This window comes from Sciurus carolinensis, chromosome 2, assembly GCF_902686445.1.
Source record: "Sciurus carolinensis chromosome 2, mSciCar1.2, whole genome shotgun sequence".
NCBI classification, from domain to species: Eukaryota; Metazoa; Chordata; class Mammalia; order Rodentia; family Sciuridae; genus Sciurus; species Sciurus carolinensis.
Window position 1 is genome coordinate 72,295,108 of NC_062214.1, and position 13,349 is coordinate 72,308,456.

Sequence of the window (13,349 nt, forward strand, 5' to 3'; positions counted from 1 at the left end):
AAAGAATGCTCTCTCATGGAAATTAAAATTTAGCACTTGTGAGACCGTGGCAAAGAATGTTATGGGATGCTGCAGTAATACAGCATAGACCTAGTTGAAAGAAAGGAAACAAAGGACCTCCATGAATTAAACCGGCAAGAAAAATAAAAAGCCTTGGGTCACACAGGGTAGAGGGGTTTATTAAGCCAGCATCGAGACTGGACAAATTCCGGGCTTCTACACAGTGGGGAAGGGAGGGTTAGGAATTATAACAAAGGAAGACAGCTGACAGGCACTAACAAGCCTCAAAAACGGCTCCCCGCTAACAATGTCTTGCTAGTGAAAAGCATACGGAACGCAAGTCCCTACGAGTTAAAAAGAAATAAAGACCAAAAGAAATGCTCTCTTTTCAACAGAATCAAACAAGGAAACGCTTCCAACCCTGGAGAAGCACGGAATAAATAATAAAATAAATCAATCCACGGGCATAAGATGGCGTGAACAAAAAAAATAATTTTATAATGTTTATGAATGAAATGCTTCAGGAACTACAAGATGGGCTTTTAAACAAAGGGGAAAAGCAAGGATTACGGTTTTTTATAACACATATGGGAAAATAATCGAATAAAATGTGCACGATGGAAACGAGAAGAGATTAAATTAAAACCTCATTCTCCGGAGAAAACGATGATGAAGGGGGGATTGGGGTCTGCCTGAACACAGCCGGAGCAGTGGCAGATGCCGTTAAATGGGGGCTACGGCAGACCCGAATCGAAAGAACAAAAAAAAATGTCTGCTTGGAAATCGCGATGCGCAGCCAATAGCAAGCAAGCTGTGTCACCACAGGAAGTGTCCGACACACTTCCTATGGAGTAAGCAGGTAGGAACCAAAGTTCAGAGGGTCCAAATTTCGGGGGGGAAGGAAAAAAAATACACACTTCTTCTCGAGAAGCCACCTTGCTCGAGCCGAGCTCCCGGCTTCAAATTTTACACATAAAACCACCAGAGGAGTTCTAGAACCGTTCTGGGGACAAGCAGCTGCCATGGAAGAGCCTGCAGCTCCCTATGAAACCTGCGAGGAAGCTGGGGCCGAGGCAAATGCCCCGGCAGCGGGGGAGGGTGTGGCTGGGCCGGGCCTCCCCGGGTTCGAGGTCTCTGGAGAGTCTGCAACTTTAGGTCTAATTTCTTTCGACGCGGCATCGGGCCTGGCCTCATTCCCTGTGGCTCCTGGCCCAGCTCACCCCGTCACAGAGGCTACTGGGCATGCTCAGGCTGCAGGGGGCGGGGCCAACCCCAACCCTCTTCCGGAACCGAACAGTGGCGACTGGAGAAAGCAAATCGTCTGCAGGTATTATCTGCATGGGCAATGCAAAGAGGGGGAGAACTGTCGCTACTCCCACGACCCCTCTGGGCGGCAGATGGCCAGGGAGGGCCACGTTTCGCCGCCTGAGGCCTCTGCAGACAGAGGACCTAGTACGGCTGCGCAGAGCGAGCCCCCGACTCAGGAAGTGGCGGAAGCCCCTCCTGCTGCATCCTCAAGCTCCTTGCCTCTGATTGGCTGGGCTGCTGAAAGGGGTTTCTTTGAAGCTGAGACAGACAATGCAGGCCTTGAAGCTGCTGGAGGAGCAGGTGCACAAGGCTGGGAGGGTGCCATTGAGTTTGTTCCCGGGCAGCCCTACCGAGGCCGCATGCTCCCACCCCCACCGTATGGTCCCGAGGCTCCTCTACAGAGGCCGGTGCCTGAGAGAGCGCAGATGGCTGTGGGCATGGGGATGCAGCTTTGCCGCTATGCTGCCAGGGGACAATGCATTAATGGGGAGAGCTGTTTTTACCTCCACGGAGATGTATGCGACATGTGTGGGCTGCAGGCCTTACACCCCGTGGATGCTGCTCAGCGGGAAGCCCATTTAAGTGTCTGCATGGAAGCACACGAGAGAGATATGGAGCTCTCGTTTGCTGTGCAGCGCAGCATGGACAAGGTGTGTGGCATCTGCATGGAGGTTGTCTATGAGAAAGCCAACCCCAGCGACCGCCGCTTTGGCATCCTTTACAACTGCAACCACACCTTCTGTATTCAGTGTATCCGCAGGTGGAGAAGTGTCAGACAGTTTGAGAACAGAATCAGTAAGTCCTGCCCACAGTGCAGGGTGCCCTCCAGCTTTGTCACTCCCAGTGAGTTCTGGGTGGAGGAGGAGGAAGAGAAGGAGAAACTTATTCAGCAATACAAGGAGGGAATGAGAAACAAGGACTGCAGATATTTTGCTCATGGCAGGGGTTACTGCCCATTTGGAGAAAACTGTTTTTACAAGCATACATACCATTGGGGCCATCATAGGCGAGGTGGTGGATCATCCGGCACTTACTGGCATCAAGTTTTGGAGCCTGTGCGGGTGTCAGAGAGCAACATGCTCTTTAAAAGCAGTAAAAAGGAGCTTGTCATACTTCGGCTGGCCAATCTGTTGTTTAAGCGGTTTCTTGCAATGAGAGTTGGTTTTCCTTTCTCTGATGATCAGTGGGCTTTGCTTTATTATCAGCTGGAAGAATGTTTCAATTTTAATCTGTAGTATCATGCTGTGGCATATGGTCTAGTCTGATGAGGCTCTGTCATCTGCTGTTGCCTGTTCTCCCTTTATTGATTGACATGCCTATTGCTTTCAGGGGCTATTGAGGCAATCTTTATGCAGTGTTTCTCTGTGTTCTTGTCTGTTCCCCACTTATTCCCACAAGGATTATGATGTTTCCTGTGTTAAAAAGAATAACAAAATGTCCTTAATGTTATTGTTTGGTGAAATGAATATTTCTGTCAGTTGATGGTTTGTTTTGTTATGTCTGTTTCCAACAGTATTCACTCAGTTCTAGTCTAGTGTTTACAGAATTTCTACTCATTGTGAAGTCCCTCAAGAATAAATGTGACAGTGTGAAAAGAGAAGTCTTAATTGAATTAGGAGCTTTTTGCCACAATAGCCTTAAGAAATGGACCCTTGCAGGGCCTTGCAGCTGCTGTCTTGTTTACATGTCTGTTTTTTCCCTCCTTCCTCTTCAAGTGCACTTGTTAACTTGTGGTTACTTTGTGATTTCGTGTTTAACTTGACCAAAACCAAGTGCATATGTTTACATGTTTTTATCCTGTTTAGCTTGATGTGAAATTATTTATATTTGGAAGTATATATTTAAGAATGATATATATATAAATAATATGTGTATAAGTATTAAAGTTATGTATTTGAAAACTATATAAAAGAATATACACCATAATATATATGTTTATGTAATAAATAAATACAGAGATGAATGTGAAAGATCCAAGGCTAGCATTATGGGCTGTTGTGTGAGTTGTGTGCATAATCTTTCTGCCCCTGCACAGATGTCAGTGATTAGCATCTAATGAAAATGACTCAGTGACTACAGCCAATTGTAACAGAGATCTTAAAGAACTTAGGCAGTATTTTATTAATAATGCATATATGGCATTAATAGCTTACTATGCTTTTATAAATACATAAGTTTCTGTTTCTATGCATTTTAATCATGATCTTATTATTCTTAGTGACAGCAAATCCTGGGCTCAGAAACACAATTCTTTGCATTCAGTATCTTATGAATAGCTAGATATCTCTATAGACTTTCCAAGCCAGTGGCTTGTGATAGAGTTTAAAACATAAAAGTAGTAAATTATAAAAGGGAAAATAATAAAAATGCTCAAATCAGTAAGCATGCAAGAATGTAAAAATAAAAGAATGAAATATAGGAAGGACCAAACATTAAATATAGAAAAATTTAAAGAAGCCGTAATTAGAGTAAATAAAATTAGTTTAAAATGAAACACCAAATGCTAAAAACATGCTGCTTAAAATTCATACTTACAGTATAAAAATACAGAAGCATAAAATTAGAATAGGAAAAAATCAAAAAGGTGCTGTGACTGTTTATGACACATTTATATTAAGGTTAAACATTGCTATAAATAAAGAGGAATGATGTATAAATGTTAAATTATAATTCACCAGAAATATATTACTATTCAAATTTTGCACTAGTATAACATCGTACTAGATATGCAGATAATTGATGAAACTATAAAGTGCAAAAAAAATCAAATGCTTAGTAGATAAATTATCCATAGTTTAGTAACTGAACAGCAAGGACTATCAAACAGTTGAACAACACAATTTTAAGTATTTATATAAGTGATTTGTATAGAATAGTACATAATAATATACAAACTTCAGAGTACACTTACCTTGGCTCTTGGCTAAGATAGCTGAAAAATATGATGGGGCTTGAATCTCACTCAGGATGTTCAGACTGCCCTGACTATCCAACAAAGCCAAGCACATTTACAGAATTTATTCCAGCAAACTGAGCATATTTAAAAGAACTGATTTAATTTTCAGATCATATATTTTCTCATACTTATGAGGTAAATAAGGTAGAAATTAGTAGATATGAATTAGTAGAACAAGGAATGAAGCTCAAATAGTTATTTTTAGAGCTTGAACTTTCCCTTCTCTCTACCCCTACACAGGAGAAGGTTGACCAGCTTCATATAATCACTGGTGATGTATATAAGTCCTGTAAGTATGGATAGTTCAGCCAGGTGGGGCCAGAGGGGGCATAAATTAACTCCTATGGCATGGGTGAATCCTTGGAGCTTTTATCAAGAGGGTGCCAGATTCTGATTCTTATTCTACTTTTCAAAGTGTGCCTCAGCCTCCCACAATTTTACATTACCTCTTCCTTATATGAGTCCTTGTTTTATCTATTTCCTCATCCATGTGGGAGAAGGAGATCTCACGTGCCCAAAGCAATCAAAAAATGGGACTGGATGGAGCATTTTCAAAGACCATACTAACACTAAAATCTCAAAATAGCTTTGGTAGTGGCTAACCTGTGAGGAAGGGGTTTCTAAGCTGAGACTGGGAGCTCTGAAAATTTTCTACTTAATGTACTCTGCCCAGCCACGGGAAATATCATGTTTTACTCAAATAGTGTTTCAAACCAGATAGTCCTAATTAAGTTTCAGGGATATAGTGAATTAAGTGTTAGTAGAAAAAGTGGGTTGGGGAGACAGATAAAGGACAATTAAAATCCTAACTTTCCTTCCTACCAGCTGTACCGTCTTAGTTACTTAAATTCTCTTTACCTCAGTTTCTTCATGTGAGAAATGGGTATAGTAGCACCTCTTTTGTAGGATTGTTGTGAGGATCTAGTGTAGCCTGGACAAAAAACTTGAAGCACAGGTAGTATTTTAAAATGGTATGTATAAGAATGGAGTTTATGATATTTATGGACCCAAGAATCTGCTACACAAGAATTAATATTCCACCACAAGTTTTTCTTTGGGGGGATCTTTGGGACTGGTGTTAAGAAAGCTTTATTATTTTCTGGTTATTTTATAGGCAAGGGATATAATAACACCCAGCACCCTCATATTCATAATTTCAAATAATAATCTATTATTAGCAAAGATTATATAGTTAAAAGTAAATGTGCTATTCAGTGACTTAAAATATAGCAACCAGCATATTATTTGTGACATATACCTATTTAAGAAAAATAACGAGATTTTTTTTAAATCATGGGATTCCTTGTTCCCTCATCAGCTTATTCAGAGAGCAGTCAAATGACAAATGACATAATGGCAGCTTGGCCACCCTGCTGCAGAGGAGCCCTATCTACACAAAGGTTTGCTCTGTGAATGATTCAGAGTGTGTGCCAGCCCCCATCCCCACAAGGACTCATAGATTTTGTCCTGGGGTCTATACAGAAGTTATCATTCCAACTATAACAGAAAAAGCCTGCTGAAGCAAGTTTGATTTGCTCATGATTCATGTGTGTAAATTTGGTGAATGTGCATGCACACGAATATGGGAAAGGAATTATTCCTAGCAATCACTCTTCTGAAGATAAACCACTTAGTTTCATGGCTCACATATCACTAAAATCCATTTACTGAATTTCACTGACTTGAAACAGTTCAAGTACACAATCAATACCCATATGCTCCTCCATTTTGCACTTCATTATAAACACTTGGGAGTGTGATTTCTCTTGTTCTGCTTCCTACCAGCCATGCAGTCTAACCAAGTTAGTTAAATTTGCTACACCTCAGTTTCTTCATGTGAGAAACGGGTACAGTAGTACCTTTTCTGAAGGATTATTGTGATGATCAAATATAGAATAGACAAAAAAAAAATGATAAATGGCAGTTTTTTTAATGGCCTAGCTGCCTTCATGGGAAAGCAGTTGAGAACATTGCATCTAATCTTAGTGGAAGTGGCATCTGTCATTTGGTCTCTTTTTGAATGAACTGATGAGGGAACAAGAAATTCCATTTAAAAAAAAAAAACACCTTATTTTCCTCACACAGGTATATGCCACAGCTGATGCCATATTACAACTCCATTTGGGATGGAGTTGTGGTGGGGATAGGAAAAGGGATGATTGGGAAATAATCCAGCACTAGCAGAAATAAGTAAAAAATTTAGCCATGAAATAAAATACATATATCACACTCTAATATAGATGAAACACTAGCAAAAAATAAATCTGTGATAGAGCACAGTGTAACTTTTAGTTAAATGGAGAAATTATGAGTACATAGGCAACATTCTCTAAAGTCAGTAGTCACTTGATAAGAGTGAATTCAAAGTAATTTAGCAGGATAGAAGATTACAATGACATATTGTGGATACTTCAACCAACATGATAACTGCTGGATCTGTGCTCAGAGTAAACCTCTTAACTTTAAATTCTAATATACATTCTCTTTGTATAGGTTATTTTTAGTTATACATAACATTAGGATTCATTCTGACAAAAGCGTGGAATATCATTTGTTCTAATTCAGTCCCCAGTACCTCCTCTTTCCCTCCCCTCTTCCCTTCCCCTATTCCCTTCCGTCTATTCTATTTATCTTTCTGCTATTACAATTTTTTAATTGGTGTCTTAAAAATAGCATACTATGTATCCACATCTGAAAATTTTAAAAATACCACAGCATGAACAAACACAGCTAAGGTAAGCATAAGAAAGTAAGAAAGATTAATGTAAAAATTAGTGGTTCTGAAAATAGATTGTAAGACTGCTTCTTTAGAAGAAAAATCAAAGATAAATCACTAACCAGTTTAGTCAATAAACATAAGAGGAAGTTCAGTTAATTAAGTCAACATAAAAGATCTTAAAGGAATGGAAGATAAACTAAAATGGGAAGCAAATAAACCTAAAAATAAATTTTAACATGTTAATCATAAATATAATTTTCCAAACATCAATCCAGAAGACAAAGTTAAATGTATACAAATCAATAACTAATTTAAAAACTGAAGTTGTCAGAAATGTACTTCCCACTGCCCTCCTCAAAAATACATGACATTGTCCCCAGAAATGTACTACAAAATTTAAACACATATAAAAGGTTGCACAAATTCTTCCTTAGTTCATTCAAGCTACTGTAACAGAATAGCATAGACTGGGTGGCTTATAAACAAAAGAAATTTATTTCTCATAGTTCTGGAATCTGAGAGGTAGATTAAAGCAACAGCAATATATTGTCCAGTGTCATCCTACTTCCTACTTCCTAGTTTCATACGGTACTGTTAAATAATACCAGAAAGTGGGTAATTTATAAAGAAATTACTTCTCATGTGTGGAGACTAAGAAATTAAGATATAGGGACTTGGTATTTGATGAGGGCCTTCTTGCTATATCTTAAAATGGTAAAGGGCATCATACTGGGAAGGGGAACATTGTTGCATTAGAGGGTAAATATTGAACGTGAATTTGGCACCACATTCAAATCATAACATCAATTCATAAACAACCATTTTCTCAGTGTTATTGCATAGTAAAAGGGACTAGCAAGCAAGTTCTCTTGGGTCCCTTTTATAACAGCATTAATCTCATTTATGTGGTCTCTATCCTTATGACTCAATCACTTTCCAAATGTCCCCACCTCCTTACCTATCACATTGGATGTTAAATTTAAACATGTGAATGTTTAGTCTCTAAATCCATTCCAGAGAACAGAAGAAAGTGTCTCCTGAATAATTATGACTGGCACATAACATGGGTATCAAAATGTTACCAATATAGTGCAATCCATAACACAGATAACTAGAGGTCAAACTCATTTATAAATATTGGTGCAAAAAGCAAATGGAATATTGAAAGACAAAACAGCACAGTAAGAGAATAAACATTAGGAAGGGGGTGGGTTATGTTCCTTTGCATCTTCATATATCTGGAGAAAAATTTATGATCAATATTATTTAAACATATATACACATATATATTATGAATACATAGGATACAATTTGTGTATACATATTTGCTTTGACTTGTACTATTTTTGAATGCACATATGAAAGCATGCAAATAAGGAAAGCAAAAATAGATGAAAACAAAAATAGAGGGATATTAAATGGTTAAATATAAAAGCTGAATCTTTCAAAACAATTTACAAAATACAAATGGGGTACAACTTTTTATTTCTGTGGTTGATAAAGCAATGTACAACTTAATTTAGAAAATGAGGAAGGGCTACGTGTGGTTGCTCATGCCTGTAATCCCAGCATCTTGGGAGGCTGAGGCTGAAGAATTTTGAGTTCAAAGCTAGCCTCAGCAACTTAGTGAGACAATAACCAACTCAGCAAGACCCTGTCTCTAAATAAAAACAAAAAAAGGGCTGTGGATGTGGCTCAGTGGTGCCGTGCCCCTCCGTTCAATCCCTGGTACCCCCCCCCCAAAAAAAAAAATGAAAAAGCACACAACACACACAGTAGAAAGAATTCACAACCAATAAAGAACCTATTAAACAAAAACATTACTCTTGCTCAACCAGATGAAATTCAAGTGAAAAAAACTGAAAAACATGGGTAGTTTTCTAGTTATATGTATTTTATCAATCACTGCCTACAAAATATATGAAAAAGTAGCCTATCTATTAACATAAAATCAGGACAATTGTCATAATGTTCCCTAAAAATTGAAATTATAAAATCCTTAAAGAACAAATCTTTTTAGTGATATATAATATAATCCAAGAATTAGTAATTGAAAACATGATCTACCTTTATATGAAATAGGAATGATGCAATTTTATAGTAACTGTAACCACATGTAAAATAACATACATATTCACATATATATAGGAACTAATGATCAGATTTATTAGTAGTGATGCAAAAAGAAATAGAATGAGAAAAAAAAACGTAGTTAGCATTTTAATCCCTTTAAAAAGTCAAAGGTAAATGATCATATAATCATTCGATCAGGCTAAAAAAAATTTCTCTTTCCTATCAGTTACCATTATTTTAATATATTGATCAACAAGTTTCATTCAAGACCAATAAATGAGACGTCCTTCAAATAAGGAAGCAGATTCATCTCTCAGCAAATGATGTATTGTATGTTGAAAATGCAAAACTTCAAAACAGAAACCATTAAGGTACTAATTTACATAGTAATAAATTTTTATAAATCAAATACCACATAGAAAATATAATGGAATATCTGTTTTTGTTATGGCAGCAATAAAATTCACACCAATAAACTTAAGTATCTATGTGTAAAAGCTAAAAAAGAAACTTTCACACTTCAGAGGAATTTAAACCACACTTGAAAAGATGAAAATGTATGCCACTAAATTTGATAGAGAAATTCAGTATCATCATTGTATCAATCCTGTATTTGACACTTATCCTAATGAAGTAGAAAGTGGCCATTCTGAAAAAATAAAAGGAACTTGTGACACTTCATTTATTGAAAAGTGGCTAATAGAACCTGAGTATTTTAGAATTTAAAAATCTCAAGTCAACTGGCTTCTGTGACACACACCCATCATCCCAGCTACTAGGCAAGAGAATCTCTTGAGGTCAACCTGGGCAAAAACGTGAGATCCTGACTCTCTCACACACACATACACAAAAGTGAACCCTTCCAAACAAAAAGCCACAACGTAATAAGGAAAGTAATAGCATTTGAATTAATATATCTAAGATGTATGTTGAAAAGGTTTATAAATGGACACGTTTCAATTGATTTTATGATAATGATGACAAATAATTGGGATTATTCAATAAAAGTTGTAAAATGAGTTCAGAAGTCAACTAGAAAGCAAATATGTGGGACCTTTAGATATACACCAGTATAAATACCACTTATAGCAAAATTTCAAATATAAATATGAAATTAAAAATGTACAGCAACAACATAGGATACGTATATTAAAGTCTTAAAGTCAAGAATGCCTTTCTATGGCATGTTCGGTAGGAGTTTTTAAAAAATTTAGAATATCCATAGCAAATAATTGCATGTAGCTTAATAGGTGCCATGCTTTGTTCTAAGATATATTATCTTATTTAATTCTTCCTATCATCCTAAAAGGTTGTTGCTATCATAATCCCCTTGTAGAATGCTGAGAGACCAAGGCAAGGTATGCCCATGGCTATAAGAATGACAATCCATCAGACACCAGGGTCTGACTTCTCAACCATACCCTGCCTTATAAATTTAACCACCTTAAAACGAGCCTTATGACATTGACATGAGCACTCTCAGAAGAAAAGCATCAAGCTAGCAAAAACAAAACCAAAAACAGCCCCCAAAAAACAGAATTTGTAAAACATATTTTTATGGATATAATACATACATAACCTACATATTAAGTGACTACACATAAGAATATGAACCTGTGCGTGAGTGTGTGTGTGCGTGTGTGCGCACACATGCACACATAAAATAAAGGATGCACACCCCAAAGCTGTCAGTTTTGGTTAGTGCATTTGATTTCTTTTGTGAGTGTGGGTTTTGTGAAGATACAAATATATGGTTGACAAAACTCCAGTGAGAAACATTTTTAAATGATTTAATCCAAGGGTTCCCGTGAGGACATAGCAATGATTAACAGTTTTTAATCACTTCAATGACAAAACTGGACATTGTCTTACTGATAAGGCTCACAAATATCTGGAATTGCCATGTAATAATAAAGTAATAAAATTGAGCACAAAGACACTTGGGTCTTTGTACTCAATATTCTATATTCATCTGACCCTCTAAAAGTGAGTTTTTCCCAGTGTCTTACGAAGTTAGCATTTTAAATTTGTCTTCACATAGTAATATATCCTCAAAGTATACAAAAACATTAAAGAACTAATCAGGCATGTCCACAAACCTACAAGCTTCACAGGTCTTTTTAACATTGCATTCACTTATTTTAAAAGCAGTAAGGGTAGAGATTTGAGTAACAGTGAAAGCTGTGAATTTAATTGTCATGTTTATTGCCCTACACGCCAAATGGTTAAAGTCACTTCATTAGTTAGATAGCAAGGGGAAAAAAGGAAGAAGAAGATGCCTCTGACCAGACCCTGAATCCCAGATATCCCAAACCTTTAATAAAAATAATACCATAAAATATGTTGAACATGTGGTAGGGAATGTGCAGGAAAGTCTACAGGAAGACCTAATTTAACTGACATAACATGCAGAGCAGTATACAATTATTGTTCTCATTATACATATCAGAAAAAGAGCAGAGATAAGTAATTTTCCCATGCACAGACCCATATCCAAAAAGTAGTATAACCAACATTTTAATCAGAGTTGTCTAAGCCAGAACCCTTGAGTTTACTGCCTCCTCCTATCCTACCTCTCTTGTTCTAGAATGTGGGAAGAGTTGGGCAGAGGAGTCCTGTGATTGCCCAAAAGTCCAAGTCCAGAGTCTCCTCTGAATCTCAAGGGAAATTCTCAGTATTAGGCCATGTAAGAATCAAAAGCAAGTTACATATACCCATTATATAAAGGCATATAGTAAACATTTTCATTTCAAATGAAGGATGGGGGGGCTAGACAGAAGGGATGGACCCAAAGCAAGACCAAAATCCAGCAAAGCAAATGAGTCTTGTAGTTCCACATCTGGCAGCTGGTGCCATGGTATTGTGATGTTCTCTCCAAAGGACTTGTGCACCCCTATGATTTTGCTGGTGGCAGCCCACATGGCCTCTCTTGTTGCTTGTCTCCTCATTTCTTGCATCTTTCCTTAGCAGACATTTCATGGTACTGGCATTTCTTAATCCTGGGGATCTCCACTGCAGCTTTGACTTACTGCTTACATCTCCATGCTTTGCCCTTACAGAGTGCACACAGGGACTCCAATCCTGCTGCACTTTGCCTGGCTTCATTTGAAATCTTGGTGGAAACCTCCATGATGCCCTAACTGCAGCATGCTGCATTTCTGCAGAATCAGCACCATGTGGTTGATGCCAAGAACTGCCACCATCTCCAGCAGTAGCCAAGCCTCCAGGGTCATGGCTGCAGCAGCCTCTGAGTGCCTGAGTGGCTTAGCATAGTGAAACAACTTCCTAGGCCCAAATGTGCAAGCAGGGTGCCTCACTGTTCTCTTCGCAAGGGAACTTTTACTTTTACGTCCTTGATCGTGAAATGGACATGGTCTTTCTAATTCCTGAGATGCCCTCAAGTTATCTTTCTTATTGTCTCTTGGGAAAGTTTTTAGCATTTATTTAGATGCTGTAATGTCTTCACAAGCACACTTTTGTTTTCTCCAGTTTTTCTTAGAGTTCTCTAGCCAAACTGCAGCTTTCTAAAATCATTCTACTTTTCTGCTTTGCTTTCAGTTCCTGATTTTCATGAGAAACTTGGCTTAACCCCACCAACAGTGTACATGCTGCTGCCAAATGCTATGCTACCTAGAAATTTCTTCCACCAGGATAAGAAGTCCTTCGCTTTAAACTTACTTTCACATAAAATCTCAAGACAGGCAAAATGCTGACAGCTTCTTAGCCAGTATGTAACATGAATGACCTCTAGTCCAGTTGCCAGTAGAGTCCTCCTCCTCGTCTGAAACCTCATGAGCACTGCCTTTACCATTCACAACCTTATTAGGATTCTAGTTTCTGTTGCTGAAACCTTGATCCTTATCCCCAATACCAATCTAATAACAAGGACATGGTTTTGAGAAAAAGGAAAAAGAAGGTTTATTGCCTTGCTAGCCAAGGAGAAACACAGGGGACTCCTGTCCCAAAGCATGTGATTCTGCCCATCAGCAGGAACAGGGGGCTTTTAATAGATGACTAAAAGGCTACATTCCATGTGTTCTCTTGAGCTGTAATTCATTTGTTTGGGAGATAGTCATTTCTGAAATCTTCTGGTTCAATCCCCAAATTCTGGATTACTTTATTCCTATGGCGGGTGTGTAATAAGGGGTAGATAACCTGCTTAGGATGGGGAGGAAAGGTAATCCTGTTTACTCTGAGGTTAAGGAGAGGGAGATATTAGGAAAGAGCAAAGAGAGAGGAAGAGAAAGAAACATGTCCATTTTAAAAATAAGTTGCAGTGGCAGAGAGCAAGGG

At 38.0% G+C, this 13,349-nt stretch overlaps 1 protein-coding gene across 1 annotated transcript; it reads left to right on the forward strand.

Annotated features, from left to right (window-relative positions):
* The first annotated feature begins 930 nt into the window (after positions 1-930).
* Positions 931-3,202, forward strand: Mkrn3 (makorin ring finger protein 3). The gene has a single exon (XM_047540105.1). It carries the CDS (start codon positions 1,023-1,025, stop codon positions 2,541-2,543), a length of 1,521 nt encoding a protein of 506 aa, XP_047396061.1. The 5' UTR covers positions 931-1,022; the 3' UTR covers positions 2,544-3,202.
* Positions 3,203-13,349: the final 10,147 nt, after the last annotated feature.

Excerpts from the sequence above, each read along its gene's own strand:
- Mkrn3 (XM_047540105.1), top strand. The coding sequence starts at position 1,023 with ATGGAAGAGCCTGCAGCTCCCTATGAAACCTGCGAGGAAGCTGGGGCC.